Raw genomic sequence first — 18086 nt, forward strand, 5'->3', positions numbered from 1 at the left:
TCATAATGACTAATCCCAAAATAGTACATTAATGGAGATAAGAAGAGTGTGGCTTATGCTGTTATGTGATCATAGAGGGAACACAGCTGTCAAGATCCTGATATTTGTCAATTTCAAACTGACGGCGGGTCGGAGAATACAGTACAGTACTGTCAGTCAGGGCGCAATGCCTATCCTAATTACACAGCACTACAGAAGAGTCTGTTCTGCTTAATTAACACGATTTGTTTAGCAGGCACTGTCTGTTGTCTAATTGTGTTTCAGATATCAAAGTTTATTTTAGTCAATTGTGCTTTTGAACTCATCTTTTGCCTGCATTAATAGTGCCACATCATCTCCAGTCTGTAGTAAATCTTTATTCAGAATTCTCATTATGTTTCTTCGAATGTAGTCTAGAGGCAACCTGATTATTAAATGCTCATAATGTCCTCACCTATCATGGGACAAACAAAGAGATGGCATATTTAATCTACCTGCTGCTTGGGAGAATGTGGCAGGGAACTATCCCAAATGAGAATCTCACACCTTTTAAATTGTGCAATTTGCAATTTCTCTGGGAAATACAAATTGATACATTTGCAATTAAGATGGCCATCTAGCATAGACCGTATACCAGCTAACAAAGTCAGGCTTAAAAACAGTAAAAACACAGAATCTTTCATTAAGAGCTGATTCATTAACATCAAAATAATGAAATGATGACGAGTTAAGTATCTCTTTCTGGTATAATGAAGTACTTTGTTGTAAAATAATCTTTTCTTGAATTACTGAGGACATTATTGTGTGTTTCATCAACTCTGTAAACTTCACGCTTATGTCCCAGGGGTTTCATGAACAGATTTCATTTTGCTTTTCGTTATATGAAGGTCACATTAAAACTCTGTAAACTTTATTATTATTATATTTTGATACTTTTCAGTAGCCTTCTACATATAAATGTTATTGTACTCTTGCCCTTGTTCGAAACTATATGAAAATTCATCATAAAATACAAAAAAAAATTATAAAATAATACTAAATGATAGTAATATTTGTTTTAATTATGATAATTATGAGTGTGAGAAAATTCAAATCCATTGCAGTATTTAAAGGGTTGGTTCACCCAAAAATGAAAATTATGTCATTAATAACTCACCCTTCGTGTCGTTCCAAACCAGTTAGACCTCCATTTATGTTCCAAACACAGTTTAAGATATTTTAGATTTAGTCCGAGAGCTCTCAGTCCCTCCATTGAAGCTGTGTGTACGGTATACTGTCCATGTCCAGAAAGGTAAGAAAAACATCATGAAAGTAGTCCATGTGACATCAGAGGGTCAGTTACAATTTTTTGAAGCATCGAAAATACATTTTAGTCTAAAAATAGCAAAAACTACGACTTTATGCATCATTGTCTTCTCTTCCGTGTCTGTTGTGTGAGAGAGTTCAAAACAAAGCAGTTTGTCATATCCGGTTCGCGAACGAATCATTCGATGTAACCGGATCTTTTTGAACCAGTTCACCAAATCGAACTGAATCGCTTTAAACGGTTCACGTCTCCAATACGCATTAATCCACAAATGACTTAAGCTGTTAACTTTTTTAATGTGGCTGACACTCCCTCTGAGTTCAAACAAACCAATATCCCGGAGTAATTAATTTACTCAAACAGTACACTGACTGAACTGCTGTGAAGAGAGAACTGAAGATGAACACCGAGCCGAGGTCTTATGGGTTTGGAACAACATGAGGGTGAGTTATTAATGACATAATTTTGATTTTTGGGTGAACTAACGCTTTAATGGGTAAAACATTATTGCAGTTTTACTATAATTACAACAGTTATGTTATATTTTGTCAAATTTCCTCTCCAACGAATTTATATATGTATGATATAAAATATAATATAATTTTGTTAAACTTTAATGTTTTTGAATTAAATTGTGCATGGACTATGCAGTAATCTGTTAATATTTGGTTAATCACCTTTATAAAGGTGTCACCTTGTAGAAATACTTGGATCTCACTTTCTGACAGACAGCTTTATTTAAACTAACCAAAGCTTTGCCAAGAAAACACAAAGCTGACAAGAAAGGTGAAATAAATTATTGCTGAAGGAACAAGTAAGAGGCCCAGACAAAACCAATCAATTACCTGACCAATTCCGTTTAGCAATTAGGAGGAGAGCACTGATGCTTGTTTGTCTCAAAAGGCAACAAGAGAATTGCTTCATTACAGTAAATTAGTTTTTTATGTAAAATAAAAGATCCCTTGATGAAATGAGATCTTATTGTGCTTCAAATGTCAAGATACTTTGGCCTTAACAAACAGGCTGTTTTTCCCCTCTCACTCATTATTGTTTGACTTGCTGTGTTTTTTAGCAAGTGCCCCCACCTCCCCTCGAGAAATGATGAGCTTGAAGGAGAGGAAGACGGAGTATGAGTCAACTGGAACCAATTCTGGTTACCATGGAAACAAGGGCGAGCACACCTCCAGAAAAGACGCCATGGCAGGTGAGGCCGCAGAGGAAGGTTAAAGCTTCCATATATGACTGACAGACAAACCAGCCAATTACATGAGAGAGCTGTGATTAGTGAAAGTAACAGTGTAACAGTTATTCCACGGAAAAGTGTCTGATATCTCAGCTTTGCGTGTCAACAAAAGTCATGAACTGTAATTCATTTACCTGCACACCTGTTTCATGTCAACATTTTCTGTAGCAATAGAAAAAGTTAAAGCACCTGCCAGTCCTCTGAGACTCTTTATAATTCACTGTCTCTGCAGCTCAAATCTCCAGTGGAACATCTACACTGTTCAGAGGTGCTTACATGTCTCCTGGTGATGACATCAAACATAACCAGGTGAGCTCACGACATCACACAGAATTCTAACGTGTATCTTATCTTGACATTTTCATGTGTCAAAAAAGGGGGACATTTTTTTTTTCAAAGGCAACTGATATAATTATTATAATATTAATATAATAATAGTAAAATAAAATATATCTGTATATTATTATTATATTTTTTATCTTTTTAACTTTTTATTTTTAACTTTTTTGTTTGATATTATTTATATTTTTAGAACTTATTGTATTTTGATTGTCAGTTGTTAGAAAGAATACAAAGAATGCTTTGTTTTTTGCTTTTTAGTTTAAAATGCAAGGTTATCAAGGGTTAAACAAATAAAAAATTAAAATTAAGCCAATTAATCTCAGTTCCTTTTTATAAAGAAAACTATAGTTGTCTGGATGAAGCTTGTAGAAGAATATATTTGCTATTTATTAAGTATAATTTTTAAACCAAGTAGATGTTATATTAAATTAGTGAATTAAATTAATCGTAGTATAAAATAATCCAGTATGTTATTAGTTAAAATGAACACATTTCTGGTTTGGTGTGCGTGAAGTACTTGAGATTTTAAATTTTTTTGGTACCAAAGCCAAGAAATGTTGGAAAACACTGGTTTAGATGAAGTACCTTTTATATAACATACATTAATTGCCTTTAAACTTTATTACATGAAAAGCGCTTGATTTGAATTGTAAATTAGATTCCTATAGTTTCTGAACTACCACATAACACATTTATGTCACTTCCAAAAGCACGCTTTCTTTTTTTTTTTGTCAGGTCTCGGCTCAAGGCAACCCTCCAGAGGCCTACCCTCCCTTCCAGACTCCTCCAGGAGCCAACTTCGAGGAGCCGTACTACGAGGACCAAGCGCATAAATGCCCCCCACCCGCCGCTGACGGCACCATGCACCTGGGACTGAAGTCCACAGGGAATTACGTGGACTTTTATTCGGCATCCCGCCCGTACAGTGAACTCAACTACGAGACAAGCCACTACCCTGCCTCACCGGACTCCTGGGTGTAGAGGCACAGAGACAGGCTGGAGGCTGGCCTACGGACACCATTACACAGAGACCAGCCCAGCATGTGCATGAACACTAGTAGACATCTCACACACGTAAACCTTCAGTTCGATTCACTGCTCGCACCACAATTGGCTACCACTCGGCCAATGAGTGAGGTTAAGAAAGTGCTTGAAGAGAGAAGATTTAGGAAGGAAGCTCATGCGTTTTACAGAAAGGACCACTTGAACTTTGGTATTTTGCAAAGCGGTGGAGGGAATCAACATGTAAATGAGAAAGCGGAAGATATGTTGCACGGAGATTGGACATTTACGTGAAGCACAAGAAAACGGCATTTGACACAAGCTAAGAAAGTAGTTTTCACACATTTTTTACTTTTTTTTTTATGTTAAACCATGCTTTTTATGGAGTGTTCCGTTACACTCTTAGCCTTTCTAGCTTTTTTGATTTCTTTTTATTATTTGCTTGTTTTTGTACCTCCTTTTTAACTTCTTAAGTCTGGTGTAAAGTACTTGTTGTATATTACAGATGTAGATACAAGGTGCATTGTGTATATTACGCAGAGACTACTGTGTCCTCCCATGTGGCTCAATATATCATTTTATTTTCCTGTATTTTAAAAGAGCAGAAAATACACTCACTGAACTCCAGCATCCTGTTCAATGGGTAAGAAATGCAACAGAAAGTATATTCAGAAGTGTTGTTTGCTCTGTGTTTTCTCCCCAATTTTTCTATGCGAGGAAACTACTTTTAACTGACGACAGAGCATCACTGCCTGGACAGAGTTTACCACCAATACAGAACATTTTAAGGTGTCAGGTGTTTTTTTCTATTTTTTCCCCCCCAACTGAACTAATATGAAGACTGGTCATTCCACAAGCCATTGAGTGATTTGTGCTTGGTTATGTGCCAAATGTGATAATCCCTGACCCAAGGGGTGCTGTAGAGCTGCTTTTGAAATTACTTTTAACGACAAGTCACTGGTTCTGTCAATGCCCATTTGTAAATGCTTTTTTTTTTTTTTTACATTGTGTTTCAGCAGCATTCACACTTTAACGAGAAAAGGAGGGACACAGTCTTTGACAGCTATTTCCCCTCCAAAGATGTACAATTATTTGACGCTGTGTTGTAAAATAGACATTTGCAAAATCAGCTTTTTTCTTCCAGAAGATCAGTGGTTCTTAAGCTCATCGTAGACAGATCTGTCAATAGAGTATGGATATATATTATATAAATACAAAATATATATACTTTTTATGTGCAGATGTGGATGTCACCTAACGCAGAAACATTGCAAGTAAAAAAAAATGCTAGTTAAAAAAAGCATAGGGTTTTGTTTACCTTAATTTCTAATCCAGATGTTGACCTCCTATTGTCATGTTGTTTGCTGTGTAAAACAGGCGAGACCAGGGCTCAGTGAGGGCTGGTGTGATAAATCTTCTAATATTGACTTGAAAAGGTGCTAAAACGATACTCAAAAACCTTTTGGCCTATATTGCTACCTTTTATTAATCTGTTTTGAATGCGTTTCATGTCCATAATTAAATGGATGCCACTAAAAAATGAATAGCAATCATTCCTACACAACCTATCCTCTAGAAGGAGAGTTGTGCATATAGATGCACCCCTTGATTTTCATTTTTTTTTTTCTTTTTTAAATTGCCTATACCTTATCTCAGGTCATCTTATTGCAGGACAAGATGGGTGAACATTCCTCTACTGATTGAACGAAGAACAAAGAATGATAATACCCTATCACTTTTGTAATTGTGTAATCAAACCTTAAGCATCAAGTCTATCAGATTTCAGGAAGGTATGAAGCAGGCCCTGGTCTTCCCTTCATGTCATTTTACACTTAGAGGTAATTGTCAGATGCAAGGATTCAGGATGATCCCCAAACTCACATATCTTCAGCACCATCGATAGTAAACATCTGAGAACAAGCAAAATATCTGTGAAAAAGTAGACATATCAGACAACCTGTATTGAAGATGTAAGTAAAACTTTTTTTTCTGTTGCTAGACAAAGTGTTTGAGAGAATTGTGAACCTTTTTAAAGCCAGGTTGCAACTGCTATATAAAGTAATGGAGAATCGCCATTTTGTCATTTATTTTGTCCTGTGTCTGAGTCATTTCTTCCTTTTTGGGGGGTTTTCTTTGAGACTGGTGCACATTTCAGTGCCAGATTTGGTTACAAATATATATATTCACATTATATGCCCACATACATTAAAAAAGATGTTAACACTTGAACAGCACTGATGTATCTTGTATCTATTTACTCAGCTGCATTTATTGTGTTCCTGACATCAGCACTAACACACTAACAGGTTTTTTGTTATGTTGTACTGATGTGAGTTTTCAATTCATTGTATTTTTTGATAGAATTCCTAGATAGCAATCAGAGGCCAGGCAGGCAAGCTGCGAGCTCCTGTTAGGATTTCATCACGACTGTTTCATTACATTTCCCCCACAGAGAGATATTTTGACATTGACAGGCTATGTGCTTCTCACTTTGTCCTGAGAACCAGTCTGCAGTGTAAAAAAGTGTGGCAGGCGCTAAACGACAAGCCATGCCTGCAGCTCTGAAACATTAGGCCCTTCACATCTCATCAATCTCATCAGTGCTAATGCAAGAGTATTAATCCCTATAGATTAAGCTTGAAGCATAGAAATGTGGTGATGGTGTGATTGTGAATGTTTTATTGCTAATGTAAACGTGTCGTTAGATACGGATACTGAAAAATGCATTTTGAGAACGGAAATGGCCACATGTCTGGATTGTGTGTTTTGGGAACATGAATCCTATTGCAAGTGAAGTGACTAGATGTATACTGACCCCTACTGGAAGTTACTACCCATTTCACTCTGCATTGCTAGTTCAGGTGCACTGCTTATAAATTGCTTTATTTTGGATTTCAGTACTATCATTTGACATCTTTAGGATTGGTATTTGTCTAATTTAACCAACGAGCAGTGGGTTTCAAATCTTCACCTATATTAGACTAAGATTTATCTCAGACTTCTAGCCTAAATGTCTTTTATAAGAGTTAAGTTTTTAGCAATACATTTAAATCGTTTCATTATGACACCTTATTTTTTCATCACCCACTTTGACACAAGTAAACTGGGCGGATCAGAGCGCCGTTTGCGCATGCGCGCCACATTTGTTTAAGACACGAAACAAATGGATTCCAGTTATTAAAGCTGTACAAAACAGTAGTTTCTGTAAATTCATATTTTAGTTCTTTACATATGACTGATTTGTTTACAGGAAATAGTTTCTGTGTGAATATCTTAGAATGTCAACAAAACAATTGATGTTTTGTAATGCAGACTTAATACTGTATTAACTTTCAAAGAGATAAATAGAGGTAATAGAAGAGAACATGTCGAGACCTATAGTAGGCTATTGCTTCAATGCTGTTTAATGTTTTAGCAGCTTTTTTTTATAACACTCCCTTTCTAAAATTCAGTCTTTGAGAGCAATATGAAAAACAGAAATTAGTATGCTTAAACTTTCAAGTATGAATTGCCTCAAGATAATGAACCAGAAAAGCTATTAAATTTGTTATCTGTTTCTATGAATTAGAATCATTATGCCTTAAATGTATCAGTAAGAGAAAATATTATAAAAATCCAGATTTTATAGTCCATAGCAGTCTAACAGAGTAGTGTATGACTCTCACACTGACCATAAGCCTTCACAGTAGAAAAAAATCCTTAAAAACGCTATGGCATCAAAAGCCACATCACTTTTTCCTCCCAACTGGCAGTCTTAACCTATCCATGCGTTCAGCTTTCTTCTCCTCCTTCAGAGCTTTGTACTTCCATTTAGGGATCTGTAGGTGCGATAAGTCTTTTGAAGTTCTGGACGGTGGGGGCTCCAGGATGTATGTGGAAGGAGGTGCTTTGCACAGCATGACTTTAGGAACCACCATCCCAGGACGCACGCTGCTCCTACGCATCATATGAAGCGGCAGGAGGCTGCTTCTCCGCAGGGCCATGGTGGAGGCCATCGCGACAGTTTGGAGTAACTGCGGCTGCAGACTGGCACGCCGCTCCCACTTCTTCGGCACCAGCAGCACCCTGGAGTTCTGGAAGAGCCGCTTATAGTTGTTGAGGCGCTCGGGCCCAAGGTTCTTCATCTCAGCCAAACGCTGTTTACGGATGATGTCCTGAACAGCAGGGCGACGTTTTCCCACACATGGAGGGCTGCCCGGACACACAGTGTGGCAGGCAGTGGCTACGAACGGGCTGGCCAGCGCTGTAGTCATGCGCACCATGTAGTCCATGGCGCCTTCGTCCACTGGGTTAGTCTTCATGTTGATGGAAAACAAGTTACAGACGCACTCAGAGAACTTTCTCCAGCAGGATTTGGGCTGCTTTGAACGAGCTACCAGTTCGCTTAGCATAGGCCACTCCATGTGGTAAGAGTCACAGAACTGTTCGGCACATGGCTGTTCCATCAGTCGGGCCATCAGTCTGGCGGTCTCATAACGGCCCGTGAACAGGGCCCATTCCTGTGGAGTCAGCTTACGGCCAAAGTCCCTTGCTTCAATGTCTCCTCCTGCATAACGAAAAACATCAGACAATGAGGGAAAATTAATGCCCACATGAAGGAACAAAATGGATTATTACATATGCATGAATTAAATTAGGAACCCATATGAATTTTTCAGCTGATGATAGATACTGTACCTGTCATCATGAGAGAGCGTACGCATTCGGCTCGACCCTGCATGGCTGCTTTCATCATCGCAGTGAAGCCATGGCAGTTCCTGCGCTCAGTGTCAAGCCCGGGAAAGTAGTTCAGCAGGTAATTGGTAATCGTACTGTGACCTATAATTCAAAAGGACAAAGAATACATTTAAAATTTGGCAGACACTTACACAAAGCAACATTTTGGCTATGTTTATACTGTCAGTTTAATATGACCCAATTCCGATTTTTTGCTCATACTGTTATGTGACACTGATCGGATGGGTTTTATGGCCATGTAAACAGGAAAAAAATGCATGCATCTGGATATTTCGAAATTGGTTTCAGGCCTCATACATATGTGGAAATAAATCAGAGATAAATCAGATATGTGCCAATGTGACTCATGTAAAGAAGCAGATTGGATTTTCTGAGGCATTGCATTCTGTACGTCATTAAAACTGCAACAATTTGGTACTTTAATGATGTCATATTATTCTTTGAGCATGGCGATGTTTCAGATGGTGTGGCTAGTGTAAACACATGAATCGGATATGGGTCACAATGGAAAGAATGTGTAAACAGATGGTAAAAAAAAACTAACATAGCAATTAGGCAACAAATCACAATTGGGCATCAAAACCAGTACACTGTATAGGCTAAATGAGGCCTATGAGTTCAAGCATTCCTTGAGAATCAAATCGTGGTCTCAACGTTAATGCCACAATGCTAAGGCTTGTTAGGGAATTTGCATGAACCTTTTTTAGTGTCTTTCATTCTTTTTTTGAGTGTGTGGGGGGGGGTGCATCCATTCATTTGGAATGGTTAATCTATGCATACTGTGTGTTTCTTTTCTTTATAACCTCATTATTTTTCAGCAAAATGCCATAACTGGGTCTTCCGCTTCTGGACTTCTCCAATCATTTAGTCCCATTCTTATAAATGACTGCAAGCTTGCATTCATATATGCCTCCTATCTGAATCAAGATCTCATCCTAATTTTTGTCCTTTTTCAACAATACCTTTTTCACTTGGCTATATGCCCCAATTCCGAAGAGAAGATTTGTTTCTACTTCTGATTCATCACAACTTTAACCCTAAGTATGATAAAGGATAAAATATTGGCTCTTGTTACATAGAACAGCCAAATGAAGGCCCAGGGGACCTACTGGGAGTTGCTGATTGTAAGTTTATGCCTTAATTTCCCTTACCTGCTTGTGCAGCAGTCATGAGAGCCGTATTCCCCTCATTATCCTGCCAGTTCACATCTACATATGGACAATGAGAGAGTGCAATGACCACATCCACGTAGCCCTGGTAACACGCCACTATCAGACCCGTCTGTAAGTGGAGAGGAAAAATATGAGTCATCTCAACAGTCATTACTACTGAAGAAAGTGTTGAATGTGCAAACTGCAAAGACATTGAAGCGGTTGAACCCTACTATATAGCAGTTCATTTAAGGAAAGGATTGTTGGAGGATGAGTTTCCACATCCATCTCTGGAGGGACTCTGAGGGCAGGAGAGGTTGAGTGGGCTTATTTATGAGGTCGATGAGCTCATGATCTTCAGAGTAAATGCAGAAGCATATTTAGACTGGTAAGTGGAGCCTATAGTTAGATCATTCAGTATTACTGTGACTACTGCATATTTCTATGGGTATTACAGATGAAGTGAGACATTCTAAATACAACATTTTCATAAAACAAATGCATTTCCAAATAAAATGTTATAGGTTAGCATGCAAAAAGCAAAGCGTGCAACAGTGCCTTCCCATGTTTTCAGTAGGGTTTGGTTCAGAAAGTATTTTTGGTAACACTTCAGGGACAAATTCTCACTATTACCTAGTTGCTTATTAGCATGTCTGCATATTTGTGTTTTTTTTCTTTTCTTTTTTCTTTTTTTGTGTGCTTATAAAGCACATATTAATGCAGCCTTGTGCATAACTAGATTTTAGATCTCTGAATCTTCATACACTTTACAAATACCTTACTAACTATTAATAAGCAGGAGTTTATTGAGGCAAAAGTTATAGTCAATAGTTAGTTAATAGTGAAAATTTGTCTCTAAACTAAAGCGTGACCATGTTTTCTCATAGGGGTTTTAAAAGGTAATCGTTTAAAAATTATATGATTATTGCAAAATATAGTGACTTGATTCAATGACATCATTCGCAGTGACAAATGGGAGTGGGCAGGGACTACAGAGCTCATTTGGTTATTAATTTGTGATCAGATGCATTTGAAATAATTGCTTAAATCTTCATTGGCCAAAAAAGAACTTTTCACAAAAAAAAAAAAAAAAAAAAAAAAATGCACTGTGTTTTGATCAACACAAAAAATGACCAGCTAAAATTAATTGACTAATCAGATCAGCAGCACATGTGAAAGTGTGAATGAATACTAGTCAGGTTAATCACTATCATACTAATTCGATTTTAAGAGCAGACTGATTGCTATACAAGGAGGGAAGAAGTCATTGTGTTTTTGTTAGCAATTGTTACATCCAAAGAAACACGTGCAGCCATCATCACTTTGCATCAAAATGGCCTCACATGCAAGGAAATTGTTACAAAGAGTATTGCACCTTTGACCGGATCATCAAGAACTACAAAGAGAGAGGCTCAACTGCAGAGAAGAAGTCTTCAGGACGTCCCAGAGTGTCCAGCAAGCGCCAGGACCATCTCCTCCTGATGAATCGTGTCTCCAGCATTGCAGAGCTTGCTCAGGAATGGCAGCAAGTTGGTGTGAGAGCATCTGCATGCACAGTGAGGCAAAGACTTTTGTACAACAGTCTGGTGTCAAGAAGGGCAGTAAAGAAGCCACTTCTCTCCAAGAAAAACATCAAGGATAGACTGAAATTCTGCAGGAATTACAAGGATTGGACAGCAGAAGACTGGTGCAAAATTATTTTCAACAGTCAAGCATCCTGAGACCCTCCATGTGTGGGGTTTCTTTTCAACCAAGTTAGTGGGCTCTCTCATAATTCTGCCCAAAAACACTGCCATGAATAAAGAATGGTATCAAAAACTTCCTGCAAGGACGATGATCCATGAGAAATTTGGTGATGGAAGATCTGTGCATTTTCCAACATGATGGAGCACCATGTCACAAAGCAAGAGTGATAAAGAAATGTCTCGAAGATCATAACATTGAAATTTTGGATTGGTGGCCAGGCAACTCCCCGGATCTCAATCCCATAGAGAACCTGTGGTCAGTCCTCAAAAGGCGAGTGGACAAGCAGAAACCTACAAGTTGTGATCAACTCTGAGAATTAATAAGGCAAGAATGGATCGCCATCAGTCAGGAATTGGCCCAGAAGCTAATATCCAGCATGCCAGAGCAAATTGCATAGGTTATGAAAAACAAGGGTCAACACTGTAAATATTGACTCATATTTTTTTGCCAATAAAAGCTTTTAAAAACTTATGATATGCTTATCGTTTTCAGTATACTATAGAAACATGTGGAAAAGTAATCTACAAACACTGAAGCAGTAAACTTTGCAAAACACAAAATTTATGTCACTGCCAAAACTTTTGGTCATGACTGTATTTTCACCAGGAATTCCACTATTAAACATGATCATTAAAAAAACAAAAAAGTTAAAATATTGCAGGCTGACGATTTCAACAAAAGCATATAAATTCAATTAAACAATATTGTAGCTCCCAGAAGGTGTCTTTAAAGTTTTTTAAGTTATTGTTAAAAATCAATCCTCCTTTGGAGAAAATGTGATTTTTACTTCCGGAACATCTCTGTCAACAATATCTGTTGAGTGCACACTCTCTGAGTGTAGTACCATATGTAAAATCGCAAAACAATTCAGCAAATCTAAAATGCACAGATGAGTGAGCGTCACAGGAAAATAAAAACAAATGTATGAGGTCAGAGGCATTACATAGCATTTTGATATTCTTGTGTGTCTCCAGATTGTGAGTGATTATAGAGCACTACAGGCAGATGGTAAGTCCCATTAAGACTATTAGCTAAGATTTAGTATGGAGTTCCCTCTGGGCTCAGAGCGCTTGTCTGCTGGCATTTATGGTTCTTAACCCCAGAATATCAAGAAACTGAATATGATTATTGCTATAATGCAATCGATGTGCAGCTAAGGGAGTTTTTATTTTTTATACACAATGTAAGACGCATTGTCTGTCTCTTTTAGTCACCAAGGTTCCCTTGCAAATATTAATGTTTTTTTTTTTTTTTTTTTTTAACCTTTAAGTTTTAAAGGTTACTGCAGCCCATAGCCAGTACTGTACGGTAGCAATTTCTCCTAGTGGTGGATCCCAGTGACTCTTCATAGGGATCATATCAGATTACCCAACACAGTCTTACAGGGAAGCGAAATGTCACGCTGTCGTAAGATGTTTGTAAAGGAAAGCCTCTCTAACCTCCTAAAGCTCCCCCTCCTGAGATCAACAAGAGTTCAACAGTGAAGGTGAATACAAACTTCAAGGTGAAATCTAAAACTGGATGTGCATCCCACAGACAGCAGGAATCCTCGACCAAAAACCTTCCATTTTTCTGTTTTAATTATCAGCGCTGCAAACAGGTTGATCATTCCCGAGACTGATAAACAGGATCATTAAATATTAGCACTTAATGTTGCTGTTTAACTGTGCAGCACATATAATTTCCCCTGTGCTAATGGCTGTAGAATAAGATTTGTCTTAAACAAATGATCAGGGCTTGTGTTAGTTAGGAGACATTTACATGCAAATGGGTCATAGAATCTTAAAAGACGACTACATGTCTTTTACTGCCACACAGTACTCTGAGGAAAACAAGTGTTTTTCTGTCTCTCTGTGAGTAACCATTTGTTTCTATGTATGTGTTGTTTCTGTTCGCGTTCAGAACATTGAACATTGAAACTGCACAGTCTGAGTCATAGACCAAGCGTACAGTCCTAGATAGAGCGTCTTTTTAACAATAATGAATAGTTAAATAAGATGTTTATTAACAAATTCAATGCTTGTACCAGGCAGCAATGTATGGCAAACTATCTTTTCCAATACAGACATGCATGGTCTCAGTGACTGTGGAGGCACAAAAGAGTGGGGCAATAGGTGACGATTCATTTATTAAAGCTATATTTTCAGCAAGACAGACCCGTTTAGTGGAAGTCAATTCAATTTCAGTTCAAATGATTCATTGAGGAAGGAAGTCATCTCAATTGTCGCATATAATTTAGCGTAACAATTTTGGTGGATTTAAATTTAGGCTTTTATGGCCTACAGCAAAATTTGTTTGAGTGAAATTACGCTCACATTATAAATTCTGCCTTTCTATGACATGCAGGAAAAAAATCCCTGTCTAAACAGTATTTTGTCGTCTTTGAGAGCCTTTTGAAAGCTCAGGCTTGAAAATGATCTGCTTGGGCTGCATCTCAGACTGCAATCTAAAACCCCATCTGTCTGACCTGTCCGTCCCATTTGTTTGACCATTTCATATGGGGTTCCGCAACAGAGTGTATTAGGTCCTTTACTTTTTTTTATTATATATTAATGATATAAAAATGGCCTCATTCATTTGTAATTGAATAAAATGTTTAGCAAGACAGGCAGCTTTTTTAGATACTGAAACTTTAAAAATGTTGGCTGGTGCATTAGTGCAGTCACACTTTGATTATGCTGCAGTTTTTCGGTATAGCTGTATTTCAAAGAAATGAAAAAATAAATTGCAGACTGCTCAAAATAAGTTGTGTAGGGTTATTTTGAAAGTACATCCACTGATGCATTTGTGAGATGAACGGTAGCCTATAGGAAAATTAGTTTTTTAAAAGTCGAAAAAAAGGGTAACTTTTTTAAACTGATGATGGTGTTTAAGATATTAAAGAAAATGGTTCCAAATTATCTGTTGGAATATTATGTATTTGTAAGAGAGTTTCACTGTTATTCTACAAGGGCAAGTAGTAATGATATATATCCTTTTAGTGAAATGGGGGGAAATTTATTTTTTATATGTTAGCTCTGTTGCTTGAAATAAATTACTTGGGTGTATTCAAGAGATGCAGGTTGATAGTATTTTTTAGAAGGGAAGTTAAAAAATGGTTGTTTTATCATTGATGTTTTGAAGTTTTTTTTTATACCAAGGATGTGTTTTAACTTTTGTCAGAAAAAGAATCTGTTCCAGGGCTTAGCTGGCTAAGAGATCATCACAACTGGACATGAAGTCAAGACAAAGATTTGACTTTTGAATCTTTAAGGATACGTATAATCCAATTTAGCCCTATTAGTGTTGTCTTAGCTGTATTTTATAGTATTTATTAATATCTTGAATTAGTTTGTATTTTTTCATTTTCACTTTTAGTAGTTTTATGCTACATTAAATGTTTTATTTTATTTAGTTTTAATTCATATATATATCAATTTTATTTTAATTTTAGTAATTCAACTTATATCATGCATTTACCAAGAAAACATTTATTTTGCATGTTATTTTATTTATCCATTTATTTTATTTAATATTACTTTGTCTGTACAGGGGTTTCAAACTTTTTGATGCCACTGAATGTGATGATTCCCTTAAGAGGGATCCTCTTCCTAAAAAATAAAGGCCACTCTCTCTATATACTGTATTTTAACACATTTTACTTTCTATGAAGTTTTTTAAATTAATTGTGTTTAATCTTATGATTACATTATTTATAAAGCACAAGGAATACATGTGTTTAATCTTATGATTACATTATTTATAAAGCACAAGGAATACAATATAATGTGAAATTCTTTATTTTCTATTAATATCATGCATTCATTTCTTTATTTTATTATATCTCTGAACGTTTCCACAGACCCCTCAGCACCACCTTGCAGGCCCCTGGACAGCAGTTTGTAAACTCCTGGACTTAAAGACCATTCCATTTGCATATATTGACTATGTGGTGGGTGTCATGTCAATGAAAACGTCACTGCAATCTAATATTTATAGACTCAACACAATTCCACCATGTGTCAAGAAGGCACATATTTTGCTAATAGTTGCCACCCAAGCCAGATTTCTTTCCTTATAGACTGTGCTTTTAATGTCATATTTATGTACGGATAAAAGTCTCAGCCTCACTTCAGCGCAATGTCGATATTTATGGAGGAAGGAGACAGCATCAGCGCATGAGCTCATTCCCTGAGGAGCACTGCGTGGATCATGCATGCTTAAAGACTCTTTGATATGATAATAGCCTTGCATAAACATGACACTGTTATCACCAACACTGTCATAATTGTAAGCTTCTCATAGCTGAGGGTAGAGAAAGGCCTTTTGCTAGTCAAGAATATACTCTTTAAACACAAAGTTTGAATGAATAGATTCTGGAAATTATAATGTTCATTGTTCAAATATTCAGAAAACTCAAAGCAATGGTAATGATAGAGATTTTCCCACACTGCATGACTACATTCCTGCTGTTGAATTCTTATGCCTGATAATATTTCAACCTGTGGTGCCAAACCAAAGACCAATTCGCTAGATATTGTTATCTTTTAAGACCACTTAAATATATTCAGAGCTGTCTATGAGTCAAATGTGAGCCTTGATATTCAGTGACAACTGGTGTTTTAACCTGTCTATACTCTTGCAAATAAAAGAGCATACAGATTAAAATACATTTATCTCAGCCTAATATGTAGAGAGATGAAAGTAAGCCATTTGTAGCTGTAGAGCTTGACTTTCAACACTGAGGCTCTGATTTTGCGTATCCTGACTAACAGCATGGATTCAACCAGTGATGTGAGTTTGGGGGCGGGACTTTCTGTTTGTCTGACTAAAGGCAGGGTCTGGGAAACCTGTTTGAAAATAATCATTTTTACATTTAAGTTTGGTGGCACAGAAAATATACATTTCACAACCATAGCAATACTCACTCTGTTATTTTTGTCCGTCTCTCGCACCTCCTCCTCCGTCACACCTTGTCTAATCATGATTTTGACGATGATGGCATTGTTAGAGCAGCACGCTTTAAAGAAGCTGATTGGCTCGGGGCTCTCAGGATCCTGACATGTTTCAAAGTTGAGCGAATCATCAGGTGGGTAGAAGGAATCTTCTGACACAATGCTCTTGGTGTCTGGTAGTTCTGAAAAGTCCAGCTCCTCAAATTCTTGGTAGACATCGTCGTCGTCATCATCATCATCATAAGGATGGTGGTCTTCATCATCTGCATAATAAGAGTCCTCTGTCGGCTCCACGAAAGTGGAGCTCTGTATGGAGGTCTCCTCATTGTTCCAGTCTCTCGCTCGGTTGTGGCTGGTGCCGCATTGGAGATCTTTGACCAGAAGTACACCATTCTCAGTTATTAGCACCATTTAACTATCCAAAAGATGGAACACAAAAGCAAAAATCGTGTCAGATCCAGAATGAGACTGTCACATAGTGAATGGTAATACTAAAAACCAGTTCTCGATGCAAGTAATAGTATGACATGAAGAAAAGCACTGGAACCAGAAGTTAAAGATCTTTTAGAGGCACATTTTAGATTTCATATCTTCTGCTCTTCAAGAACCGGTTGTACTTAAGTCCAGCCTTGGTTTCTGATTATCATATACATGTCGAACCATCATTTTTTAACACAAACTATCCCATTTTTTCTTCACTTGACTTGTTCTGTGATCCAATCTGTCTCTTGTTAGAGAATTCACCAACAGTTCAAAGTGAAGATGAAGGACTTCCATCGGAAAATGCTCTGACTGGCATGGGCACCGTTTCAAGAGAAGCCTCCTAATCCCCTTAGTCTCTTTCTGTCTCTCTCTCTACTCCTCCCTCCCCTTTCACAGTTACATGTGCTGAACAGTAATCTTACTGTCTGAGGAATCAATGCAGTTTATTTCCCAACTGATGCAACACAAATTTGCATCCAAGAATGAGCATAACAGCACAACACAGCTGATGCCCGTTTGTACACTTAGGACTTTTGTATCCGAGTTGTACTGCTGTGTATCACTATTACTCTTATCGGTTCTATTTTTTAGCTGACTTTGATACTCGCATGCACATCTAGAGTGACTTTCCACACTTTGATAGCCTGTATTTGACCACGATCCACTGCTGGCTCCACAAGCCACTGGATTAGTGGAAGGTTAATTGGATGCAGCAGAAATAACATGCTGCTGTGGATAAGCCGTTCTCTCATTTGTGTTCCTAAAAAACGGAAACAAACATTCTTACACAGACTGTCAGTTTCAATTTTTTAGGCTGCACTAAGACTGCTGCTTTCTAGCTACGATCATATGTGGTGTTGGGATGATGTATAAAGGCATGTTTTGTACTGATATTTCTGAACACAGAACATAAGAAACAGCACATCCTAGAGGCTGTTTTGGCTAAATTATCCATGAAAAAATGATCTGCTGGCTTATCCTGCCAGTTTTTCACAAAAGGCAACAGGATCATTTGAGTTGAATCATTGAGGAATAATTTACAAAATGTAATGTAATTTGCAAATAATTTACATTTCACATAAAAAATTGTTATTATAGTATTTATTAATATTTTGAATTAACTATTTTAGTTTGCTTTAGTAATTTTTTTGCTTTTGTCATTT

The 18086-nt window shown here is 37.2% G+C and overlaps 2 protein-coding genes across 8 annotated transcripts in view; one reads left to right on the forward strand and one right to left on the reverse strand.

The window, feature by feature from the left end:
- The window catches only part of LOC132096423 (catenin delta-2-like), an 88175-nt gene extending 82228 nt beyond the window's left edge, over positions 1-5947 (forward strand). For all 6 annotated transcript variants that reach the window (XM_059501761.1, XM_059501762.1, XM_059501763.1 and 3 more), the window contains 3 exons: positions 2358-2489; positions 2761-2837; positions 3606-5947. In XM_059501761.1, the coding sequence (XP_059357744.1) occupies positions 2358-2489; positions 2761-2837; positions 3606-3851 (455 nt within the window). In that variant the 3' untranslated portion in view covers positions 3852-5947. The remainder of the gene's footprint in view (positions 1-2357; positions 2490-2760; positions 2838-3605) is intronic.
- Positions 5948-7250: 1303 nt separating this feature from the next.
- Positions 7251-18013, reverse strand: LOC132096426 (ankyrin repeat domain-containing protein 33B-like). 2 transcript variants are annotated; one of them, XM_059501770.1, is made up of 5 exons: positions 17015-18013; positions 16414-16855; positions 9761-9890; positions 8550-8690; positions 7251-8418 (listed from the first exon to the last, which is right to left on the reverse strand). In XM_059501770.1, the coding sequence occupies exons 2-5, from the start codon at positions 16849-16851 to the stop codon at positions 7601-7603; spliced, it is 1527 nt and encodes a 508-aa protein (XP_059357753.1). In that variant the 5' UTR covers positions 16852-16855; positions 17015-18013; the 3' UTR covers positions 7251-7600. The 2 variants fall into 2 exon arrangements, with proteins under 2 accessions (XP_059357753.1, XP_059357752.1); XM_059501769.1 differs by having other exon boundaries at positions 16414-18012.
- Positions 18014-18086: the final 73 nt, after the last annotated feature.

This window comes from Carassius carassius, chromosome 20, assembly GCF_963082965.1.
Source record: "Carassius carassius chromosome 20, fCarCar2.1, whole genome shotgun sequence".
Taxonomy (NCBI): domain Eukaryota; kingdom Metazoa; phylum Chordata; class Actinopteri; order Cypriniformes; family Cyprinidae; genus Carassius; species Carassius carassius.